Source organism: Tachyglossus aculeatus, chromosome 8, assembly GCF_015852505.1.
Source record: "Tachyglossus aculeatus isolate mTacAcu1 chromosome 8, mTacAcu1.pri, whole genome shotgun sequence".
Taxonomy (NCBI): Eukaryota; Metazoa; Chordata; class Mammalia; order Monotremata; family Tachyglossidae; genus Tachyglossus; species Tachyglossus aculeatus.
Genome location: NC_052073.1, coordinates 8,857,299 through 8,883,542, shown reverse-complemented (window position 1 = coordinate 8,883,542; position 26,244 = coordinate 8,857,299). Strand labels below are relative to the sequence as shown.

Here is a 26,244-nt window from a genome sequence, read left to right as displayed (position 1 = left end):
GCAGGGACTGCGTCCAACCCGATTTGTTTCTATCCATGCTTAGTACAGTGCCTCACATATAGTAAGCACTTAACAAATGCCAGAATTATTATTATTACTATCTACCGCAGTGCTTAGTACAGTGTCTCGCACATAGTAAATGCTTAACAAAGTCCATATAAAAAAAACACAAGAAGAATCCTTGATTACCTTGTATCCACCCAGCACTCCGTACAGTGCCTGGTATATAGTAAGCACTAAACAAATACCATAAAACAAAACAAAAAAACCCCAAAGAACCCAATCTCACCCAGGTTATCCCTCATTAAACTCTAGGGCTTCATGATTCTATCCCAAGCGATTAGTAAAGGGCTCTGCACACAGTAAGCACTAAATATACACCATTGTTTAATCATCGATCATGACTTTAGTCACTCAACAACCCACTTTCCAGGCTGCACTGCTAATGCAGGAGACTTTAATTGATAGCATTTACTGAACACCTACTGTAACCAGTGCACAGTACTAAGCACATGGGAGGGTCACGGCCCTTGCCCACAAAGATCTGCTGGGGCCTTTCCCCTTACAATCATCCTCCTCCAAATTGATTCACGGATCCTCTTCCATCTGTATCCTAAGTGGTTGTTCAGCATGTGATCTTAGATTTCTTTGCTAAATTTCATTTCCACCTTCTTCAATCAACCGTGTTTATCGAGCATTTACTGTGTGCGGAGCACTGTACTAAGTGCTTGGGAGAGTACAAGATAAAAGAGTTGGTAGACATGTTCCCATCCCACAAGGAGCTTACAGTCTAGAGGGGGTGGAAAAGGATAAGAGTTGGGATCAGCGAAGTGACAGTTTGGATAGAAGAAAGGGTGGATTTCACTCATGCTGTGAAGGCTGAACCAAATGGATTTGGCGGCACATCAAACATGTGGACTGAATGACAGAGATGAGTTGAGATGAGTTGTAGGTTACGAGCTTGTTCATTCATTCATCGTATTTATTGAGCGCTTACTGTGTGCAGAGCACTGTACTAAACTAAGCGCTTGGGAAGTACAAGTTGGCAACATATAGAGACGGTCCCTAGCCAACAATGGGCTCACAGTCTAGAAGAGCTTGTGGGACGAGGTGGATGGCGGTGCTACCTACAGTGAAGCGAAAGTCAGGGGGGACGACAGGGTTTTGGTGGGAAGTTGAGTTCTGTTTTGGACATTTAAGTTTGAGATGTCGGTGGGACATCCAAAGAGTGATGTCCAGAATACAAGATGGCAGAGAAGGAGAAAGATCAGGGCTGGAGATAGAGAACTGGGAATCATTGGCATAGAGATGGCAGTTGAAGCCATGGGAGCAAACAAGTTCTCCAAGGGAGTGAGTGTAGATGGAAAATAGAGGGTAACTTTGCAGGGCTCCCACAGTTCGTTAGGGAGTGGGAAGCAGAGGAGGAGAAGCCCGCCAAAGTGACTGAGGATGAGCAGCCAGTGAGATAGGAGAACCGGGAGAGGACTGTATCACTGAAGCCAAGGTTAGATAGTATTTCCAAGAGAAGTGGGTGGTCACAGTGTCAAAAGCAGCTGAGAAGTCAAGGACGACTGAGACGGAGTAGAGACCGTTGGGTCTGATAAGAAGGAAATCTTTGAGAGGGTAGTTTCCATAAAGGGGGACGAAGCCAAGTTGGAGGGGGTCAAGGAAGAATTGGGGGAGAGGAAATGGAGGCAGCAGAAGCAGACAACTCACTCAAAGAGTTTGGAGAGGAATGGTGGGAAGGAGATGGTGATAACTGAAGGAAGCTGTGGGATCAGGGAAAGGTTTTTTTAGGATGGGGAGACATAAGCACGGTTGACAGTAGTGGGGAAGAAGCCACTGGAGAGTAACCAGGTGAAGATGGCAGTCAGGAGGGATGAAAGGGAAGGGGCAAATGTTTCGGAAGAGGGTAAGAGGAAGAGGTGGAGTGGACAGGTTTTGAGAGGAGGTGGGAGATCTTCTCTTTAGATACTCCTGGAAAAAAATGGCAGAGTAGAAGAAGGGGCAGGAGTAAGGAGGAATTGGGGAGGAGCAGAGACAACTTATGAAACGAAACTAAACTGAAGCTGAGTCAGAATTTGGGCATCAGAAAGTGATGACTCTTAACAGGAAAAAGCAACCACAATCCTAACCTTTTACACAGGGCTAGATGGGGACTTTAAAGTTCTGGAGGACTATTAGTTACTACTCGACGTAATCGCATGGGCAGGTTTGAACGGTGGACTCCTTTTTCCAAATGATATAAAGATAAACACACACACACACAGAGTTTCAGTTTCTTTCCTTGCCCCCCTCAAAAAAAATTAGACATGGGGGGGGGTCCCAAGAAATAAAAGGGGGGTTAAAGGGATGACTCTGTATAGGGAAGGGAGGTGGAGATCATCATTATCAATTGTATTTATTGAGTGCTTACTGTGTGCAGAGCACTGTACTAAGCGCTTGGGAAGTACAAGTTGGCAACATATAGAGACAGTCCCTACCCAACAGTGGGCTCACAGTCTAAAGATGATTGTCAGAGGAGGGTTTATGGGTTGGAATCTGGGGTGCTAGGGAGGGTAAGGGGGCCACCAGAAAGTGGAGGATGGGAGGTGGAGATGATTTTAGAAGAGGGTTTATGGGTTGGAATCTGGGATGCTAGGGAAGGAGAGGGGGCCACCTGAAAGTGGAGGAGGGGAGGTGGAGAGAATTGTTAGAAGAAGGTTTATGGGTTGGAATCAGGGATGCCAAGACGGGTGAGGGGGGCCACCTGAAAGTGGAGGAGGGGAGGTGGAGAGGATTGCTAGAAGAGGGTTTATGGGTTGGAATCTGGGGTGCTAGGGAGGGTGAGGGGGGCCACCTGAAAGTGGTGGAGGGGAGGTGGAGAGGACTGTTAGAAGAGGGTTTATGGGTTGGAATCAGGGGTGCTAGGGAGGGTGAGGGGGCCACCTGAAAGTGGAGGAGGGGAGCTGGGCGGGGTCATCAGCATCATCAATCGTATTTATTGAGCGCTTACTGTGTGCACAGCACTGTACTAAGCGCTTGGGAAGTCCAAGTTGGCAACATAGAGAGACGGTCCCTACCCAACAGTGGGTGGGCTCCCAGGGGTCAAGGGGGCGCTGAGGGGGAAGTCCTGATGGAGAGGGTTGAGGGATGACAGGGGGAAACGGGGAGACGCGGGAGGACACTGGAGTGGGAGAGCCGGCCACACAGGCTGAGACACAGAGAGATTCCCGGGGTTCCCGAGGGGAAAGGGGCTTCTTCGGGAGAATGTGCGGACTGGGGGGCACTCACTTGGTTGGGGTCCGGCCGGGCCTGGCCGTCAATCCGCTCCGCTTTCGGTTTCCTTTCCTGCGGGCGCTGGGGGCTCGGGCCGAGGAGGAGAAGGAGGAGGGAAGGGAGATGGAGGGGAGGCGGGGCTGGGCCCGAGGCCGCAGCAGGAAGGCCGGGCAGGCCTCGGGAGGACGGATCCCAAGGCGGCGACGGCGGACTGACTGACTGACTGACTGTCTGTCTGTCGGTCTGTCTGCCTGTCCGTCCGTCCGTCAGCCGGTCCGTCCCTCCGCCGCGGGGAAACGGCCCACCCGAAACACCCACCCAGAGCCACTCCATACACCCGGAAGCGGCTCCGGCACGTCACCTCCCCTCCCCCGGGCGGAGACTGGGGCCTGCCGCTCATGGAGGCCTGACACCCTGGGGAAGGGAAGGGCCGAGGGGCGGGGACCCGAGCGGTCAGGACGGCCATCTGTGTGCAGAAAGACGTCAATAAATGCCGTTGATGGAGCCAGGAGGGGAGGCCGAGACCCTCATGGCGGGGAGGCAGGGGCGCTGAGGGCAGGAGCGATGAGGGCAGGAGCGAGGGAGGCCGAGAGGACTAAGGCCCCGATGGCGGGGGGTTGATGGGAGACTGAGAGGCCCTCATGGCCGGGAGGGAGGGGGGACGCTGACTGAGGCTGAGGCGCTGAGGGCAGGAGCGAGGGAGGCTGAGAGGACTGAGGCCCTGATGGCGGGGGTTGAGGGGAGGCTGAGAGGGCTGAGGCGCTGATGGTGGGAGTGAGGGAAGCTAAGTAAGGCCGAGGCCCTCATGGCGGGGAGGGAGGGGGGATGCTGACAGAGGCTGAGGGCAGGCGTGAGGGAGGCCGAGAGAACTGAGGCCCTGATGGCAAGAGTTGGGAGGACCCTGAGGCGCTAATGGCGGGCGTTCAGGGGATGCTGAGAGGGCTGAGGCGCTGATGGCAAGAGTTGGGGGGACGCTGAGGCGCTAATGGCGGGCGTTCAGGGGATGCTGAGAGGGCTGAGGCGCTGATGGCGGGAGTGAGGGAGCCTGAGGCCCTCAAGGTGGGGAGGGGGTGGGGGACGCCAACAGAGGCTGAGGCGCTGAGGGCAGGAGCGGGGGAGGCTGAGAGGACTGAGGCCCTGATGGCGGGAGTTGAGGGGAGGCTGAGAGGGCTGAGGTGCTGATGGTGGGAGTGAGGGAGGCTAAGTAAGGCTGAGGCACGGAGGGAGGGGGGATGCTGACAGAGGCTGAGGGCAGGAGTGAGGGAGGCTGAGAGGACTGAGGCCCTGATGGCAAGAATTGGGGGGATGCTGAAGTGCTGATGGTGGGGGTTCAGGGGATGCTGAGAGGGCTGAGGCGCTGATGGCGGGAGTGAGGGACCCTGAGGCCCTCAGGGTGGGGAGGGGGACACCAACAGAGGCTGAGGCGCTGAGGGCATGAGCGGGGGAGGCTGAGAGGACTGAGGCCCTGATGGCGGGGGTTGAGGGGAGGCTGAGAGGGCTGAGGCGCCGATGGTGGGAGTGAGGGAGGCTAAGTAAGGCCGAGGCCCTCATGGCGGGGAGGGAGGGGGGATGGTGACAGAGGCTGAGGGCAGGAGTGAGGGAGGCTGAGAGGACTGAGGCCCTGATGGCAAGAGTTGGGAGGACCCTGAGGCGCTAATGGCGGGCGTTCAGGGGATGCTGAGAGGGCTGAGGCGCTGATGGCAAGAGTTGGGGGGACGCTGAGGCGCTAATGGCGGGCGTTCAGGGGATGCTGAGAGGGCTGAGGCGCTGATGGCGGGAGTGAGGGAGCCTGAGGCCCTCAAGGTGGGGAGGGGGTGGGGGACGCCAACAGAGGCTGAGGCGCTGAGGGCAGGAGCGGGGGAGGCTGAGAGGACTGAGGCCCTGATGGCGGGAGTTGAGGGGAGGCTGAGAGGGCTGAGGTGCTGATGGTGGGAGTGAGGGAGGCTAAGTAAGGCTGAGGCACGGAGGGAGGGGGGATGCTGACAGAGGCTGAGGGCAGGAGTGAGGGAGGCTGAGAGGACTGAGGCCCTGATGGCAAGAATTGGGGGGATGCTGAAGTGCTGATGGTGGGGGTTCAGGGGATGCTGAGAGGGCTGAGGCGCTGATGGCGGGAGTGAGGGACCCTGAGGCCCTCAGGGTGGGGAGGGGGACACCAACAGAGGCTGAGGCGCTGAGGGCATGAGCGGGGGAGGCTGAGAGGACTGAGGCCCTGATGGCGGGAGTTGAGGGGAGGCTGAGAGGGCTGAGGCGCTGATGGTGGGAGTGAGGGAGCCTAAGTAAGGCTGAGGTCCTCATGGCGGGGTCGGGCGTGGTGGGGAGGGGGTACACGCTGAGAGAGACTGAGGTGCTGAGGGCAGGAGTGAGGGAGGCCGAGAGAACTGAGGCCCTGATGGCAAGAGTTGGGGGGGACACTGAGGCGCTGATAGTGGGGGTTGAGGGGATGCTGAGAGGGCTGAAGTGCTGATGGAGGGAGTGAGGGAGGCTAGGAGAGGTTGAGGCCCTCATGGCGGGGAGGGGGGTGGGGGACGCTGACAGAGGCTGAAGCGCTGAGGGCAGGAGCGAGGGAGGCTGAGATGACAGGCTCTGATGGCGGGAGTTGAGGGGAGGCTGAGAGGGCTGAGGTGCTAATGGTGGGAGTGAGGGAGGCTGACGCCCTGATGGCCGGGGGCTGGCGGCGGGGACGCTGACAGAGGCCGAGGCGCTGAGGGCAGGAGTGAGGGAGGGAGGCTGAGAGGGCTAAGGCCCTGATGGCAAGAGTTCAGTCATTCATTCAATTGTATTTACTGAGCGCTTACTGTGTGCAGAACACTGTACTAAGTGCTTGGAAAGAACAAATCGGCAACATATAGAAACGGTCCCTTCCTAACGGGCTCACACCCTAGAAGGGGGAGACAGACAACAAAACAAGTAGACACGTGTCAATACCATCAGAATAAATAGAATTATAGCTATATACACATCATTAATAAAACAGAGTAATAATTATGTACAAACAAAAAGTAATTATGGTATTTGTTAAGCGCTTACTATATGCCAAACACTGTTCTAAGCGCCGGGGGTGATACAAAGTAATCAGGCTGTCCCTCGTGGGGCTCACAGTCTTAATCCCCATTTTCCAGATGAGGGAATTTAGGCACAGAGAAGTGAAGTGACTTGCTCAAAGTCACACAGCTGACAAATGGCAGTCGGGATTGGAATCCATGACCTCTGACCCCAATCCTGGGCTCTTCCTATTGAGCCACACTGCTTCTCTCCTCCATGCTCCTCATGGCAGGGAGAGGGGTGGGGGATGCTGACAGAGGCTGAGGCGCTGAGAGCAGGAGTGAGGGAGGCTGTGAGGACCGAGGCCCTGAAGGCGGGGATGGGGGGGATGCCGAGAGAGGCGGAGGCCCTGATGGCAGAAGTTGGGGGACGCTGAGAGAGGCGGAGGCCCTGATGGCAGAAGTTGGGGGATGCTGAGAGAACCTGAGATGCCGATGGCCGGATTGGGGGGATGCCCTAAGGTGGATCACCTTGTAACCTCCCCAGCGCTTAGAACAGTGCTTTGCACATAGTAAGCACTTAATAAATACCATTATTATTATTATTATTATGAAGCACAGTGTAGGGGATCTCAGCTCCAGGGCAGAAGGGAGGAGGAGGCAGAGGTTACCTAGGATCTGAGGGGAAAAGGAAGCTGGAGATGGGGAGCAAATGAGATAAATCAGAGCAGCGGGGTATGAATTTTGGGGGCTTAGGGGTGTGCAGTGCTCTGCACACAGTAAGCACTCAATAAATACGATTGAATGAATGAAATGTCCAAAGGCCCTGAAAAGGAAGAACATTCCATGGCCTCTGAAGCAGCTCGGCCTAGGGGAAAGAGCATGGGACTGAGAATCAGAATCTGGATTCTATCTTTTTTTTTTTTTATAATGGCATTTATTAAGCGCTTACTATGTGCAAAGCACTGTTCTAAGCACTGGGGATGTTACAAGGTGATCAGGTTGTCCCACGTGGGGCTCACAGTCTCAATCCCCATTTTACAGATGAGGTAACTCATCTCTGCCCATGCCTACTGCAAGTCACTTTACTTCTCTGTGCTTGAGTTCCCTCATCTGTAAAATGGGGATTAAATACCTGTTCTTCCTCCTACTTAGACCCTAAGCCCCATGTGGAGCCTGATTATCTTTTATCTGATTATCTACCCTAGTGCTTAGAACATCGCTGAACATATAGTAAGCACTTAACCAGTAACATAAAAAAAATACTGAGATAATCACAGGCTGAGACGCTGAGCCAAGACATTCTTTCTGTCAGGGAAATGTGAGTATTGTTGTTCCTGGGCTCAGAGGACAAGGAAGTGAATCACAAAATCAAAATTAACCCTTTATCAATTAACCCTGCCTGGCTAGAGTACAGGGTTACAACTGGTTCTCCTAAGTAAGCCTGGAATCTGGGAGTGCTGCACTTACAGTACATGTTAGGCTGTTTCAGTTAAACACACATGTCTTAGCTTGCTATTTTCATGTTTATCATCCCCTTTCTTTAACCAGAGACACAGTAACCTAAAGAGATTCAGCCTTCACTATTGAAGTTCCCCCTTTCTGCTCTGGTTTAATTTGTCAACCAATCAAACGACAGTATTTACTGATTGCCTACCGTGTGCAGAACAATGTACTAAATTATTATGAGGATGGGAAGGAAATGTGAAATAGGAAGGAAATAAGAAATTGCAAAGAAGAAGAGATAGGGCCTTGAGGTAGATTTGGGAGTCTTTCACATAGAGGTGGTAGTTGTAAACCATGGGAGCAGCTGATCTCTCCAAGGGGGTGAGGGTAGGATTGAAATGAGAAGTGATGGGGAGGATTTGGGGGCATAAAAGGTAATACACAATGCTAAAATCGAAGTTAAATTAGGGACCTAACCAAAATCTTGGTAGTTTATTTATTGAGGTTGGTTTCCTCACTTGATGTGGCCCTTAAGTCACGCAGTTTAGAAATCATTAAATTATGGAAGCAGTGCGGCCTAGTGGAAAGATAGCAGGCCTGGGAGCTACAGGACCCAAGTTTTAACCCTGACTCTGCCACTCGCCTGGCTATGACCTTGGGCAAGTCACTTCACTGCTGTGCCTCAGTTTCCTCATCTGTGAAATGGGGATTCAATACCAGTTCTCTCTCCCACTTAAGACTGTGAACCCCATTTGGGCCTGGGACCTTGTCCAACCTGATTACCTTGCATCTTCCCCAGTATTTAGTACATAGTAAACACTTAACAGATGCCATCATTGTTAATTAACGCTTTGTAGTTCATAGCTCATTGTGGGCAGGGAACATGTCTACCAACTCTGCTCTACTGTACTCTCCCAAGCATTCAGTGCAGTGCTGTGCTCACAGTGCTCAATAAATATTGATTGATTGACTGATGGGGAGGATGGTGGTGGTATCTACAGTCAATGCAGTAAGCATTCAATAAAAATACAATCAATGGTATTTACTGAGCACTTACTATGTGTAGAGGACTGTACTAAACGCTTGGGAATGTACAACAGAATTAACAGACATGTTCCTAGCCCACAAACGATTGATGGGGATGGAAGGTCAAGTGGTATTGTCCAACCATCAGCTCTTGGTCCTGAAGTCTCTGACTGGACTGAGGCGTGTCCACCATTTTACAATGCCAGAATACCTCATCATGAAATCCTAGGGCTTTGACCTGGCCTGCAGCCAACTGGAATTAATTCACATAGGCCATCAGCGCCTAGAACAGCTTAGAACGTAGTAAGCGCTTAACAAATACCATCATTATTATTATTATTATTATTATATGCTTCATAGTGCACTCTTGTACTTACAGACTCTGTTCTGTACTCTTGTCTAGTTATGGCTATTTGAGGATGTACCAATTTGTACTTCCCAAGCGCTTAGTACAGTGCTGTGCACATAGTAAGCTCTCAATAAATACGATTGATGATGATGATGATGTACCTGTGGGCTTCTGGGATGTGAAGTAACTCATTGCCCTCCCAGTAGCTAACTGGAAGAACTACATACATGAAAGCACTATTTGTAATCAACAGCAAATAACACCAGGCAGTAGCTTCCCTTAAACGGATTTACGGGGTGCGAATAGGGGAGAAGGATGGAGTTTGGGGACAGGTACAAATTTGACTGGGTTTTGCTTTTACCTAGAACAATCCATCCTTGGCTGGTCTGAACCCATTCTGGACTCTGTGAGGAGAGAGCTCTTCTGTTGCTACCGGAGAAAGCAATACTGTAATTATATTTCCCAATGAACACTAGTAAGACATTTGGCAGGCTGGCAGCTTTTAATGCGATTTTTCAAATTTTTATAATTCAGCTAGCACGTATCAACCAAAACACGAAGCACAAGTGGGTGTTGGGCACGATGTGAAACAAACGTAATTTCTTCGTGTGTGTTTATTAAGCCAGTCTTAATTTGATTTACGTGATTATAAAGAGAATATTTACCACTGAACAACAGCAATTACACATGGTTAAGAGAACACTCGAAACTGAAAGCCCAGGAAGATCAAGCATGAAAGGAAGTGAATTGGGAAACGAACTCAAAACTGAAAGTTTTGCTGTTTCAATTTCCTTTTCGGGAACTTTCTTGGCACACCAGCAATACATGTGTAGCCAAAGTCAATAAATTAAGTCTGTGCAGCAGGTTGACAGAGGCAAGACCATATGCTTATTCAATTGCCATGTTGTCAACCCTTTTAACCACTAGGTCACTAGAAGGTGAAGAAATGAAAAGCTTTGATTTTTTTCCTCCTGGTTTTTATTTGCAAGTCAACTTTAATGAAAGCTATACTCATGCAACAAGCAGGGACTAATCATCTTTCTCTGCTGGTTTAGGGAGCATCAGAAAGATGATTATACTTGATTGGTAACGATCCCCCAAATTGGCTAACAAATGTAGGCTTCACTGCCAGCTGTAGGAGAGTAAAACTGACTAGACTGCAAGCTCATTGTGGGCAGGAAATGTGTCTGTTACATTGTACTCTCCCAAGCACTTAGTACAGTGCTTTGCACTCAATAAATACAATCGAATAAATGAATAGTATGGCCAGCCTTTATTGCAGACTGTCCATTTAATGCAAAAAGGCCCACAGAAGATGGGGTTGGAGATGCTTTCAAGAGATGTCTACAATTCAAGTTTACTTGGCTTTGGTTACCTTTTAATACCGAGTTATTTGAGAGATAAACATTCCGCTTGCAATTCAGGATTCTGTGCTAAAGCTTTATAAGTTCAAGAGAAGTTCAATCCTCCATTTGGAATGGAGATTTTGCTTTACTTAATGACTTCTGATATTACTCAGGCACCAGTGGTTTAGGTAGGAAAAAAAAATGGAGGTGAGGGAAATATACTGAGAAACTGAAACTGTTTTGAATATGTATGTACTAATAGTCTGAGCTGATGAGGAAAGCTGCTAGATAAAGAGTGATCAAGTCAGTAGGGATTTTTAGCAGCATTACAAAAAGCAGATAAAAGTTCTCTCTCCAAACTATTGGGTGTGGTGGGAAGACAGGAACTGATGAAACCTTCGCAATCTGTAAGTACAAAATATGATTTGACTGATAGCCCATGTAATTGATTCAGTGAGCTTAAACAACACAGTGCATCCTGAGATTGAAAAATTTGGTTTCTCTATAAAATGAATTTATTTGAAAGGGGTATTTTAAAGTAAAAAACGTCGTACTACTACTCTGTAGGGCCAGAAAATGATTTAAAATGAGAATGGAAAAACAACAACAAAGAAAACTTCTCAAGAGGACAAAGTTCACTTTCCACTGGCATTGAAAACCACACACACACGCACTCACACACACTCTCTCTCTGCAAATACTATTTTATACTAGCACTTTGATCTAGTGGAAAGAGTTCAGGCCTGGGTTCTAACTCCTGCTCTGCTATTTACCTGCTGGGTGACCTTAGGCAAGTCCCTTACCTTCTCTGTGCCTCGGTTATCTCATCTGCAAAAGGGGGATTTCATTCTCCCTCCTACTTTAGACTGTGAGCCCCATGTGAGACTTGATTAACTTGTATCTATCCAGCACTCAATACAATGCTTGGCAGATAGTAAGTGCTTAACCAATACACTAGGCATAGGAGAGGGAAATACAAGGAAGGGTATTAAGACATATAGATCAATGTCAAGGCTGTTGCTTATATAAGGCCACGTAGTGCAGACTGTAGGCCCTACAATTATATCCGGTAAAGACGAGACTTCATTACAGAAGCTCGGAGAGTGGTGAAGACCTTGCCTTCAGCAAACCCCATTTAACTTCAGCCTTCTGCATATCTGAGGGAGATCTCTTTTTCAATTAACTCGGGAATCATTTCTGTTTCGAGGTTAGAGAGATAACAAAACTTAAGCAGGGCTTAAATTTCAACACAGGTTTTATAGTACTGCACAATATTGAATTACTTAAATTAGCCACATAGGCAGAAGTAGCTCTACCAACCCAACTAACCTATCTGCCTAGCAAGCATATGTACCAACACAGTAACTGCCATCTCCGTACCTTTCATTGCGAAACAGAAGCCTATTCTTTTGAATTAGAATTCAATATTTCTGCAGAGGCTTAAGATAAAGTTATTTGGGTAAGTTTTACAATCCTGCCATCAAGCCCTAGCTGATTAGGGGAGGAGTGATTATTTTTAGGTATCGTTAGCAACTTACCGTAGCGAAGCCAAAATTTGGACAGATGCTGGACCGCTCCCTACCCTGGCTTTTCCCTTTTGGGTAAGGCCTCTCAAGCTTGACGTGACTTCTAGGAGACATAGGGGTATGTGGGTTCTTATTCCCCAGGCTACACAGGATATTTACTATCAGATGGTCAAGCATTGGCTCAAAACAGAGTTCAGTCAACAGTCCAATCATTGACTAAACCGGTTGCTAGCACAAGGTGCCACATTGGCCTAGCCTTCTCTTTGGATGGGCCACTGAGAACAGCCTCTTCTCCTTAAGTGGAGGTGGCTGCCTTTTTTTAAAAAATGGTATTTGTTTCAGGCTCTGTACTAACCGCTGGCATAGGTAGATACAAGCTCATCAGGTTGGACGTAGTCCCTGTTCCACACTGGGGCCAGAGTCGAAATCCCCATTTTACAGATGAGGTGACTGAGGGGACAGCGACTTGCCCAAGGTCATACAGCAGACAAGTGCAGGAGGCAGGATTAGAACGCAGGTCCTTCTGACTCCCAAGTTCATGCTCTTCCCATTAGGCACGCTGCGTTCACTTTGGAATGATTACATCAGAGAGGGAAACTGTTCACATGTCCATTTGTTTAATGTTTCCATCATAGTCGTGAGGTGACAGAACGAATAGCATTCTTATGAGACCAGGTTCAAACACTTAGGCTGCTTTAAGATGTTCAACAAAAGCTACAAACAGCAAAAGAGCTGCAATAAGCATTTACAAGTCAGGTGTGTCCGAGAAATGTATATTTTAAAAAAAAACAAGCATTTGGCATATAGATCCTTGGTTCGTTTCAAATCAAACTCCTTTAAACGGATGGATATAAAATTTAAAGGGTGGTTAAATTTACCTCGGGGAACTGGTAAATGTTTCGTTCTTTTTGTTTAGAAGTAGCTACGTGCTATTTCCAAAAGTTAGTCATTGGACAAATTCCTTTAATTATCAAGATTTAGCTTCCATTGATGGAGGAGACAGTTCTAAAATTGGGCCTACATATGCTTGAACCCTTGTCTTAAGGATCACATCCCTATGGGATTGTGCAAGCCGAACTGTTTTTCTGTTCATGCATCTAATCAAACTCGAGGAAATTGATTTTAGGAGTTATCCCTTCTGAAGTCGTCACACTTCTTGGCATTTCTCTGCACACATCGATATATCTGGGTTTTCAAAACCTTGGAGCACTTAGCCCACTGGTGTTGTGAGGTGGTGGTGGTGGGGAATCCATCCCTTCAGTTTTTATAAATTAATCTTAAAGAAAAACACCACTACCTAATATTTACAGTGTGACTCCAACTAACTCCAGGCGCTTTCCATAGATTAACATTCCCATCTTTGTGATGTGGCTAGCCATTAACCCCATATGCAGACAGAGAAACTGAGGCACAGAGAAACTTAAGCATTTGGCCAGCCATTTTGAAGTTCAGTACCTACGTTATACTGTCACTCAGAATAATAGACGTCGTCTCATCACCTTTTATTTAACCTAGTGCTTAGAACAAAGAACTTAATAAATACTATGAAGATGACTATTAAAAATAATAATTAAGAACCCTTTTTAATAGCTTCCCTGTGGCACAATGTAACTAATGCCCATCTAGACAGCAAGCTCGTTGTAGGCAAGGAACCTGTCTACTAACTCTGTTGTACTGTACAATCCCAAGCGCTTAGTACAGTGCTCTGCACACAGTAAGCACTGAAATACCACTGACTGATAATGCCGACCTCTTTTTGAAGTAACTTGTTTTAAATTCCCTAAAATAGGTTTAAGAGTTGGTGGGGCAATTTGAAGGACCTAATTAGAAAAACCATACAGAGTCCATTGTAAACCTACTTCTAGGATGTTTTGTAATATAGAGTTTTAGTTTTCTTTATTGGTGATGACAGATTTAAAACCCTTAAACTGTGTGGCAATTTACAGAAGTGATTCTTATTCACAACTTTCAGTACAAGAAACTTTAAGGAAAGACACAAAAAGTAATACAAGTGACCAAAGAAATTCAAATGACAACTGCATCGAAATGAAAAGGAATTTAGTGGTGGAAAATGAGTCTCTACAGCCAGTGCTTTCCAAAAATCATTAAACATTATCCAAACACTGCAAATGACAAACTGAAAATCAATCCCAAACAATGAACCGCTACTACTATTCCCTCTGAAGTTGCAACTTGGGCAGGGTGTCAGCCATCTCTTAACTATGGCCGCGGAAGCCGCCTAACTGGCTTAGGTTCCGCTTAAAGCAACAATTAAAATCTTTTACAAGATGGATTTGGTGAGACATTCCAAAGTAGAAACTTGCTTCATTTAATCTCAGCTCTGCTTAGAAGTCACCTCCTTTCAGAGCAAAGGGCTCTTGATCTTGCTTATCAAATCAATGCAGTTCAGAGCAATGTTACGCTTGCTGCCTGGAGGTATCCCTGGAGATATTGTAATGCTTCTGCATTCAGACTAGTGCTCAGCATGGATGAAACCTTAAAAAAAAAACAAAAATGAGAGAGAGAGAGAGAACAATTTCATCAAAAGATCCTTTGGAAGTGATCCGAGAGAGCAGTTTTCCAACTAGTACTTTTATCCTCTAAACTGTAAGCTCATTATGGGCAGGGAAGGTGTCTGCTGATTCGTTGTATTCTCCCAAGCGCTTAGAACAGTGGCCTGCACATAGTAAGCACTCAATAAATACCATCGATTGACTCAGTAGTCACAATTTCTCCCTTGTAGCGGCAAAGCTGGCCAGAGAAGTGCCAATAAAATATCTGTAATTGGGACGTTTTAATTATCAATAGTTTCCAACAGTGCAAATTGACTGAAGTTTTGCTTTCCTAATGATAACTTTTTTTGGGACACCACTGACAATAGCAGTGGTGGTTATTGGAATGCAAAGAACAGTGTAGTTCTGAAAACCAAGACAGCCCCCTTAAAATCTGTTGTTTCATAATGGAAAAATACTTCACCCCTCAATTCCTGTTTGATCCTTGTCTCTCATCTGTTACCCCATTATCTCAATTCCCATTTTGGGACACCCTTTGCTTCCCACCCCTTATTTTCCCCCTTATTTGCAGCCATTAAGGCAGAAGGTTGCTAGAGACTCTGCCTGAGGAGTCTTTGGCGAGAGACTCAAGAAACACCCAGGGGAGGGACAAAGAACAAAAAAACAAGACAGCCTCTTCTGGCTTTCCCATCCCCACGCCCTTAGGGAAGATCTTCTAGTGACAGGCTCTGCCCTGTTTTCTAGAAGTTGCTTAGGACAGGGGATTGGGAGGAAGTGAAATACCCCAGCTCCCTAAAGAACCCAGTTGGGCTAGAAATCTCTTCAATGTCCATACCAGTTTAAGACTGTGTTTATTTTCTGGGTGCTACTGCCACACAGGTGTAGCTAACCAGTAGGCTGCTGGTCTTCAAATCTCTCCAAAAGCAATTTCCAGACCGCTCTTCCTATTTGGTCCAGGTTCACCCCTGGCCTCCCTGTTTTTTTTTTTTTTTAATGTTTATTAAGCGCTATGTGCAAAGCACTGTTCTAAACACTGGGGAGGTTACAAGGTGATCAGGATGTCCCACAGGAGGTTTCACAGTCTTCATCCCCATTTTACAGATGAGGTAACTGAGGCACAGAGAAGCCTCACAGAGAGTAACTTGCCCAAAGTCACACAGCTGACAATTGGCGGAGGCAGGATTTGAACCCATGCCCACTGACTCCAACGCCCGTGCTCTTTCCACTGAGCCACGCCTCCATAACAGAAGGTAGTTTATCGAGAAGTTCAACTTTGGGAGTTGACGGGAGGGCTGTTTGCTCTCTTTCTGAGGCCTCGGGGGATTAGAGAAGCAGCGTGGCTCAGTGGAAAGAGCCCGGGCTTTGGAGTCAGAGGTCACGGGTTCAAATCCCAGATCTGCCAATTGTCAGCTGACTTTGGGCAAGTCACTTAACTTCTCTGAAACTCAGTTACCTCATCTGTAAAATGGGGATTAAGACTGTAAGCCCCCCGTGGGACAACCTGATCACCTGGTAACCTCTCCAGCGCTTAGAACAGTGCTTTGCACATAGTAAGTGCTTAATAAATGCCATCATTATATTATTGGGCAGAATAACTAAAAGCCCAGTTCCCAGGGAGTATTTGAGTGCAATGGCTATAATGTTGTGAATTGAAGAGGAAGCTCTGAGTGGCTCCTCTATCTTGCTCTGGGATCCCTGTCCCACGACCTCCCCGCTAGCCTGCAACTCCCTCCCCATCCATATACTCCAGAGCACCACCCTCCCACCCTTCAAAATAATATTACATTCACGTCTCCTCCTAGAGGCCTTCCCTGATTAAGCCCTCTTTTCCCCGGCTCCCTTTCCCTTCTGTGTCATCTACGCACTTGGATCTGTGACCTCTGGGCACTTGGCATATGCCCCAAATTCAATCCTGCAGCACGTATTTACATGTACATAGCACTTAGCAAAGTGTTCCACACAAAGTAAGTGCTCAATTAATACCACTGATGACGCAAAAAAGAGCAACACGCTTCCTCTTTCCTCATCTGTAAAACGGGGATTGAGACTGGGAGCCCCACAGGGGACAGGGACTGTGTCCAACCTGATTTGCTTGTATCCACCCTGGCACTCAGTACAGTGCCTGGCACCTAGTAAGCACTTAAATACCACAATCACTATTACTATCATCTTGGTTTCAGAGCAATCTGCCGTTGCTGTGTCCCGATTTAGGGCAGCTTCAGGATCTCATTGGACGCTCACGTTTTAAAGTCACCAACATCCCAAAACACATCCCACCACTGAACATTTCTAAGGAGAGACACTTACCCTTCCTGGACGTGCAGAAGAAAGCTTGTGAAGGGACTGCGCCAGATGGATCTTGGGGTTATTCACCATTTGACCTATGGGATCGTGCTCTTTTTTCCCTGCAAATGCAAGCTGGGAAAAAGCGGTCTGGTATCCGGGAGTATCTTCTATGTCAATAAAATGCTCTTCATCAGGGATGGTGTCATCTTCAGGTAACTCAAAAAGGCCTATCAGGGCTTGCAGTAAGGGTGTCCTGGGGCGGGAATTGGGATAGGAAAAGAAAAGGTTACTACAACACTGGGAAACTTTTAAGAAGAATAACAAAAATAATAATGCAGAAAATGGAAAAGGGCATTTATCCCAAGTACTAATAATTCAATGATTTAGTCTGATATATAATACACATATGTGTATATATAGTATTTATAAAATATAAGAACTATTTCTACCCCAATTCTCTTTGGGCGTATTAAAGAGGCAAGAGATTTGAGGAAAAAAAAAATCACAAACAAATCAATTCTATTCGAGCTCTTATTCAGTGCAGAGCACTGGACTAAGTGCTCGGGAGAGTACAATACAACAGAATTAGCAGACACGTTCCCTGCCCGTAACAAGCTTACAGTCTACAAGGGGAGAAAGGCAATAATAAGAATAAATAATTTATAATATATCATTTAAATATGTACATAAGTGCTGGGGGGTTGGGAGGGAATATCAAGTGAACAGTACCAACCCTTTAACAGGATTGTAGCTATTAGAACATGCAAGCATTCTGAAAATACACAAGGGAAACCAAAATTATAACAGGCAAAATTTACATACAAACGACATTTTTTCAGCATGCTAAAAACTCACTTCCAGATTATTATTCAATTTCAGAGGTATGTGCTCTCATTTTGATTGATGTAAATTTTACAAAAAAAGATACCTGGAACCTTAAGAATATCCAGGACTTTGTATTTACCATAGTTTTGTGTACTCTGTATCCATCATTGGAGGGCATTCTGTTAATAACTTCGTAATTCCAACAGCACAAATCTTCTTCTCTACTTGTCCAGAAACTTTTTGTATTTCAGGAATAATAATTTTTTCTAAAACCATTCCAAACATTCTGTTAAGAAAAAAGTCAGTCTTTAATCGGTACTAGAGTGAATCACTCATAATGAGTAACAGTGTTTTCACGCACTGATTTCTTGTGATATTAGGTAGACACCAAATCAAAAAGTTGCTACAAAATGGGCTAGCTGGTTAAACAGAGTTAGAGAAGTCAGGATTCTGGGCCTTATCACTGAATTAGTCAAGAGAAATTTCTCTCTGGACAGCTTAGGTTAGCATTTAAAAGTTAAAATGAACCCAGTACAGTGTTAATAGCTATCTGGTCAGGCATTTTCTAAGCATAATTGTGAAGATTTTTTGTCACTCTGTTTCCTTTTCACTCTGGCTTACACATTTTGACAATTTAAAAAGAACAGGATAATAGGATTCAGCAGTGCATTGTGTACAAGGAGGAACCAAGTCAAAACTGTTAACTCCCTAGAAGAACAGGAAGTGAAAGTGCCTTACGGAGCAATCTCCAAAACACAAATTAATTTCTTTAAATCCACTATCAGTGGAGCAATGTTGAAGGAGTTCTGGAGGTTGAAACAGTGGGGTGGAGTTATGAGGGTGACAAACCAGACACTTATTTTTTGTTCACCCTAAATGGTTTATTCCTAGCTCCCATGCCTTCGTCCCTGGGTGATCCTGAGGTGTTTTTTTAAAAAAATTTTATTATTATTTTTTTAAAAAATCAAGGACAGGTGTACTCAGATGATCAAAAATAGACGTGCCTAGCTATCTCCCTTCCCCAGCAGTTTCAAATCCTTTCCTGATACGGAGATGGAAATACTGGAAAGGGACGTTTATGCTGCAGCCTGGCTCAGTGGAAAGAGCCCGGGCTTTGGAGTCAGAGGTCATGGGTTCAACTCCCGGCTCCGCCAATTGTCAGCTGTGTGACTTTGGGCAAGTCACTTAACTTCTCTGTGCCGCAGTTACCTCATCTGTAAAATGGGGATTAAGACTGTGAGCCCCACGTGGAACAACCTGATCACTTTGTAACCTCCCCAGCGCTTAGAACAGTGCTTTGCACATAGTAAGCACTTAATAAATGCCATTATTATTATTATTATTATACAAGTTGAACAAAGTGGGCTGCACAGCCATGCTCGTCATGTCTGGGCCTTACATTTAATACCCCTGCAGGAAGGGGCACTGACAACTGTTGGGGATTAGGAAAGCTTCACTTTCTTTTCAGGGGAACCTCCTCTGGCTCGTATTCAATTTATTCTTAGTGTACACTAGAAAGTCCATAATTATGACCCTTGTTGAAGGAACCAATAGGTAATTTAAAAAAAAAAAAAAAGAAAGAAATCCCAGAACAAAGGAAAAGAGAGCCCAAACCAATTACTTTTGCTTTTGATGATGATTACAGGACATGCATAAGAAGTAGATTAAAAAGTACTAACTTTGGTTGTATACTGTCAAATATTTCTTGAAGTGCTAGCGCCCCATATTTTACGCAGTACAAGTTTATGAAGACTAAGAAACCTGTTGAAAGAGATAATACAGGTTAGAATGGCTTGCTGCACATTAAACCAAACAAGTGACTTTAGTAAATATAAGCGTGAACAGGAGATTCTGGATGATTTCTGGCTTATACCCACAACTCCAATTTCTCACATGCTTTAAAGCTCCCCTAGAATCAGTCCCTTGCCTACCCCAAAACTACCATGCTGCGGTGCCAAATGGGTAAAAGCTTGAAGAGAATAATGCTCTTAATTGACAACTAAGACTTGTTTCTGCCAAGATGACTATTACCAATGATTTCCTCAAATTCAAATAAGAAAACTCCCAGGCAATCTATTCTGTTTCTTCCCATAGAAAAAATGGTACATGAGGAGATAAAATGTTTAAGGGAAGCGATTAGATTGGAGCTCAAATTCAGTTCTTTTAATAACTTGTTGTCCAAGTAATTATTTGCTAGTAGAGTGCAATTAAAATTAGTTACAGGTTTCATCATTTGAGTATCTGCATTTCAAGGAAGTCTTTAGTAACCTACATGAATGGGATAATGATATGAGGTCTTCATTTTCTTAAAGTATCCAACTGATTGAGCCCCTTTTCCTCTCCTCATCCTCCTCCCCTCCCCGTCGCCCACCTGCCCTACCCTTTTCCCCCATCACAGCACTTGTGTGTATTTGTACATATTATTCTATTTATTTTACTAATGATGTGTATATAGCTATAATTCTATTTACTCTGATGGTATTGACACCTGTCTACTTGTTTTGTTTTGTTGTCTGTCTCCCCCTTCTAGACTGCGAGCCCATTGTTAGGTAGGGACTGTCTCTATATGTTGCCGATTTGCACTTCCCAAGCGCTTAGTACAGTGCTCTGCACACAGTAAGCGCTCAATAAATGCAACTGAATGAATGAACTTTTTGTGATCTTAAAAAAGATAAGCAGCGTGACAGTGGATAGAGCACAGGGCTGGGAGTCAGGAGGAACTGGGTTCTAATCCTGACTTTGTCACTCATCTGCTGTGTGACCATGGGCAAGTCACTTCACTTCTCTGGGCCTCAGTTCCCTCATCAGTAAAATGGGGATTAAAGCTGTGGGCCCCATGTTGGACAGGGACTATGTCCAACCTGATTAGTTTATATTCAATCGTATTTATTGAGCGCTTACTGTGTGCAGAGCACTGTACTGAGCGCTTGGGAAGTACAAGTTGGCAACATATAGAGATGGTCCTGACCCAACAACGGACTCACAGTCTCATACCAGGCTCATAACTACCCCAGCGCTTAGTAAAGTGCCCGGCACATAGTAAGCGTTTCAATACCATAACAAAAATCGTGTGTACCCACATTAGACAATATTTCACTTACTCTTGATAAACTTTGTTGTTTTGGAATTTTGAAGTCTTTGGAAGAGAAGAATGAAGATTTGCTTCTTGTACTGATCAACTGACTCTCTAGAGGATCACATAAAACGAGAGAAAGATGATATTTAACCACAGGATGCTTCAGTATGCTGGACAGCAAATGATGAAAAAAAAAAGCACATTTACACAGAACTTGATTTCCACTCATACTCACGGAGGCATGTGTTCTACAATACTGTTGAGAAGATAGAACCCTTGATGGTCATTTGCTTTGGAGGCAATTAGTTTCTGGAAAACACCTAGTAATCCAGGCTGAAATTAATAAACACAAGTGATAATAAGTGAGCACATACTTACCATGTCTGCTAAAGCCCTAACACAAAATCAGCAGCAGCGTGGAAGCAGCTGGCTCGGTGGGAAAGAAAAGAGAAGCAGAAGAAAAGAGAGAGAAGCAGCGTGGCTCAGTGGGAAAGAGCAAGGGCTTTGGAGTCAGAGGTCATGGGTTCAAATCCTGGCTCCGCCAATTAGCTGTGTGACTTTGGGCAAGTCACTTAGCTTCTCTGGGCCTCAGTTACCTCATCTGTAAAATGGGGATGAAGACTGTGAGCCCCCCCGTGGGACAACCTGATCACCTTGTAACCTCTCCGGCGCTTAGAACAGTGCTTTGCACATAGTAAGCGCTTAATAAATGCCATTATTAAAAAAAAAAATCATTCAGCTCAATGGAGGGCTGTCTTTCAAGGGTGGGCAAGGAAAGGAAAACCAGTCAGATCAGTTGCTTTCTTGGCAGCTCTAATCCAACAGGCTTGGTTGCGACGGAGACGGTGGCTTCAACCCCATGGGAACATAGTGGAGGCTATCACCCCGCTGGATTGGCACCTTAGAGGTGAGGCCATTATCTTCCCTCCTTTTGTGGATCCACTATCCACTTTCGTGGATAGTAGGCAGCCACAGCTAACCCAAGATAATGTCCCCTGACAGCAGACAGTGGGACTTTCTCATCCTCTCTGCCCTCTCCCTTCTTTTTCTTTCACCCTGCACTGCTCCAAGTTATCCCCACACCCCCGGGCCACCTGAAATGAAAAGCTGACCCTCCCGCCATGTAAAAAAATGAAAACGTTCATCTAAATCTGAGGTTTGGATTTTTCAGGATTTCAAGGTAAAGTACCCCACACACGATAGGCCTCACAAGTATACAAAAGCAAAAGATAACTACTTCAGAACTTTCTAGAGGCTTTAAGTATGGTTATTAAACTAAAATCACCTGCACAAAGTAGGCGCTCAATACATACTTGCTTGACAATCTGTTCTATTAGACTATTACAGACACTTTGATTTTTCCCCAAAATTACAGTTGAAAATGACAGCGCACAGCGTCGGAGAAGAGGCAACTTACAATTTTATCGGCAGCAACGCTCGCAATTGTATTTGAACCTCGTTCCAAATACGCCTGGAGCAGCCGCACCAGTGGAGGAATGTTTCCCGTCCTTTCCCACAGCACAGGTTGCAGGAGGTGAGGAAATAAGGCCATGTAGGAAGAGGGGATGTCATTTTTATGCGTTTCCAGAAGTAGCGACATCACTTGAAACACGTACGGGATGAACTCTGCAGAGAACACACCACATTTCAAATCTCACATTTAATAGAGGACAGTTGGCAGTTTACGTAAATTAGGGTTTTTTTTTTTTACTTTACTGGCATACAATAATAATTGTGGCATTGTTAAGCGCTTACTATGTGCCAAGGACTGTTCTAAGCGCTGGGGCAGATACGAGGTAATCAGATTGGACACAGTCCCTGTCCCACATGGGGCTCACAGTCTTAATCCCCATTTTACAGATAACTGAGGCACAGAAGCAAAATGACTTGCCCAAGGTCACACAGCAGATATGTGGCAGAACTGGGATTGGAACCCACATCCTCTGACACCCAGGCCCATACTCAACGGCAGCCATAAAGGCCTATCTGTGCGTATTTGGAAGGGCCCAGTTTTTTGGAGCTCATCTATAAAACGGCCCCTCCTTCTCCTGTACCCTCCCAAGCGCTTAGTACAGTGCTCTGCCCATAGTAAGTGCTCAATAAAGACCACTGAGTGGTAGGAGACTTTATTCTGAAAAATGGATAAAGAGCATATAATAGATAATTGGAGGAAAAAAAACAAAATGCATACACGAAAGTATCCTTAATAATAAGTATACCGACATTTTCAAGCAAAAGGGTAGCATATTTTAGGATGGTGGGTGAAGGAAGGTTGACACGGGGGAGTGTTGGAAATGCACACGGAGGCCGGGTGACCAGAGGGACTTGCTATCTCTTCTAATTTGCCAGATACCTTCTTTCTGCTTACCTTGCACGTCATTCTGAAGGATTTCTGTAAACACCATAAACAAAGCTTCTTCGAAGCTTCCAACAGCAGCAGGGTTAGTTTTACAAGTTATCCTTATTGATAAGCATATTGCTTCAAACATGTAATGATTGAAGTGAGGTTTGCTTGGGTTCTAAAATGAAATATGAAAAACCAATCACCCATATCATATTCACGTGGCTACCTTAAACACCATATATTTGAGTCTTTGGCTTTATTCTATAATTATTAGCTCTTACTAAATATCCAAAAAAACTTTAATTTCTAAAAAGTACTATATTAATGATTCAAAAATTCCCTTATCTAATAGTTTGATGCTGGGTCAAGAATACTACAGAAATACCCTGTATTCATTTAAATAGAATTGATTTCAGTTAGGCTGGGTAAAAATCTCTCTGAAAGCATTTCCTTTAAATACACCCAGAAAGAAGAAATAGGTTCATATTAAGAACAATTTCTAACCATCGCAACACTGTGGGAAATGTGGCAGAAGACTACAAATAGTTATATTTTAATGAAAAAAAGATGTTCATCGTCACCCTCCAATTGATAGGAATTTTTATCAGTGCTAAAATACCTATTTTCAGTCCTCTGCCACAGCCCCCAAACGGAAGCTACTTATAAAGTTTTAGCTAAAGGATAACTGGGAAAGGGGTGAGATCTAGGAGATCCTGGATGGGAAGACCAATAAAGAGAGGACAACATACCCAAGGAATTTTAACGTAAACCTTTTTTTGTGGAAACAATAAAGATATTTCATTATGTTCAATTAGAACTAGGGTCTAAGAATAAACTGGGAAACCTAATTAGCAATTAATTTTGTTGCCAATACTACAAGTGAAAAGAAACTATCCAAAATTGAGAAGAAACTAGATCATGAAAAATTCTTATTTTCACAGTCTTTCAATTACCAAAAATGTTCATTTACTACATAAGAAGTCATTCCCTAATTATAACTTTGAATTTATTCTTTTATGGGGGAAACTCAAGCATTACGTTGATGGACATGCTGAACTACCTGAAACTGTACCTTCCTGATCAGAAAGCATCTCTTCTAGAGACCAAGTTATAAAAGGGAAAAAGCATTTTAAATTGTCTCTTTACCTTGCTAACAGCTAGGAGTTTCTGTGTAAGCTGTGTGATGAGAGTAGGGATGTAAGGGATTATGGCTTCTTGTAGTAGAGAAAAGCTTCTCATGATAGCTGCAATAGAAAGGAGAGGTGTATAAAAGCACAGTTAAAACTGCAGCAGTGGGTTTCCTATCTGTAGCCTCATTTCTCATTTTTTCCTCCAAAGATCTCTGTGATTCAAGGGTCTTTCAACAGTCACCCTCAATAGCTTCCATGGAAAATGGATGATAAATGAAAAGTTGAACATCGGGTTTCCATACAGAACTAGAAGCAATGAAATGGCAGGAGTGTGGCAATTACCTTTAGTGACTGCGATCAGCATCACAACTGAGCAATATTTTGCCAAAAGAGAAAAACAACAGAACATCAACAAAGGAGGAGGATGGACAAAGCTGGTTATCGGTGAATAAGGGAAGATATGAAAACCAGAAGAGGGGCAGGGATGGAGCAGGGAGAAAGAGGAGCAAGGAATGATCTGTGCCCATCTCCTACAAATAATAAACCTCCTTCACCCGATGTTACAGCAGTTGCGGAGAAAGGCAGAAATGATCTTTGTGGCATTAACGGTGCCCCTTGACCAATGCTGTATCTTAGGCAAACATGAAAAATGTTTATACACAGGGACTCTGGTCAGGTGTCTGAAGGGGTCCCTATGTAAAAGCCAATGCAGGTTACACCAATGCTGCTGAGTAATATGGTAGAACAATGAATATCTATCTAATTACCTAACGGAAGTAACTACTCACAGGATCCAATACCTCTTCCTAAAGTACAACAGACATTCCTCATATTTAACAAGAAGTTCTCAAAAAAAAAATACAAGCACACTCTCTTCTTTCCTCTCCAAATAACCTACTCACTGTGCCTAGTTCTCAGTCTCCTGGCCCAGAGTTCCCCACCAACTCAAATCCACCCGACTTCAACAGTCCTCATCTTCAAAGCACCTCCCAACCTCCACACACTTTTATGGTATTTGTTATGTGCTTACTGTGTGGCAAGTACTGGGGTTGGTACAAGTTAAATCAGGCTGGAGCCACCAGGGGCTCACAGTTCAAGTTAGAAGGGAGAATAGGTATTTAGCCCGATTTTGCAGTTGAGGAAACTGAGGCACAGAGAAGTTAAATGACTTGCCCAAGCTCACACAGCAGGCAAGTAGTCGAGCTGGGATTAGAACCCAGGTTCCCTGGCTCCAGGCCCATGCTTTATCCTCTAAGCCACTCCGCTCCAGCCTTTCTTAAACACATCATCCAGGAAGCCTGCCAATTTTTCTTCTTCCCAGGTCATATTCCCCAGCTACACCTGCAGTCCCAACTACAGAATTGTATACTCGCAACCACCTACAGCACTTCTCCAAGTTTCACTTTACGCAACCTATTTCAAGCACTAACTCATACATAAGCTACTTCTTCCTCCACCTAGAAATTATTTTAGTGCTTGTCTTCCCCAGTAGATTGCAAATTCCTTGAAGGCAGGGATGTTAGTGTGTGCACTCACTGCACATAGTAGGTGCTCAAATGCTACTGACAGACTGTTTGGACTACTTACTAATTCCAATAGGAAAACCGGAGCAGGAAAATGTACGCATAACACCTCAGAACAAACTGGGGCATTCGAGAGAGGACTAATTCATTCGTTGGCAAGAGCTACCGCTGTTGATTATCAGATTGGCAGAAATTTTACTTGAACATCCCAACTGCATACCCACTGAGAGGACATAAACAGTATAGATTCCTTGTGCATCTACAGAGAAGCAGCGTGGCTCAGTGGAAAAAGCCCGGACTTTGGAGTCAGAAGTCATGGGTTCAAATCCCGGCTCCGCCAATTGTCAGCTGTGTGACTTTGGGCAAGTAACTTCACTTCTCTGTGCCTCAGTTACCTCATCTGTAAAATGGGGTTAAGACTGTGAGCCCCCCATGGGACAACCTGATCACCTTGTAACCTCCCCAGCACTTAGAACAGTGCTTTGCACATAGTAAGTGCTTAATAAATGCCATCGTTATTATTATTATTATTGTGCACAAAGGATCAACCCATCAAGACTAAAGGGGCTAGCACGGTGCTAGATAACACTGCTTTTGCTCTAGTCGAAAGAGCTC

General features: G+C 45.3%; 2 protein-coding genes across 2 annotated transcripts in view; both read right to left on the bottom strand.

Moving 5' to 3' along the window:
• ZNFX1 (zinc finger NFX1-type containing 1) overlaps nt 1-3,536 on the bottom strand; it is a 29,242-nt gene extending 25,706 nt beyond the window's left edge. The window contains 1 exon segment of the mRNA XM_038749935.1: nt 3,274-3,536. The gene's annotated coding sequence lies outside the window, so the exon portion shown is untranslated.
• Nucleotides 3,537-12,527: 8,991 nt separating this feature from the next.
• The window catches only part of CSE1L (chromosome segregation 1 like), a 43,657-nt gene continuing 29,940 nt past the window's right edge, over nt 12,528-26,244 (bottom strand). The window contains exons 17-25 of the mRNA XM_038750207.1: nt 24,123-24,220; nt 23,001-23,151; nt 22,050-22,258; nt 20,868-20,965; nt 20,658-20,743; nt 19,236-19,317; nt 17,696-17,842; nt 16,753-16,984; nt 12,528-14,428 (exon numbers count right to left, since the gene is read on the bottom strand). Of these exons, the coding sequence (XP_038606135.1) occupies nt 14,339-14,428; nt 16,753-16,984; nt 17,696-17,842; nt 19,236-19,317; nt 20,658-20,743; nt 20,868-20,965; nt 22,050-22,258; nt 23,001-23,151; nt 24,123-24,220 (1,193 nt within the window). The 3' untranslated portion in view covers nt 12,528-14,338. The remainder of the gene's footprint in view (nt 14,429-16,752; nt 16,985-17,695; nt 17,843-19,235; nt 19,318-20,657; nt 20,744-20,867; nt 20,966-22,049; nt 22,259-23,000; nt 23,152-24,122; nt 24,221-26,244) is intronic.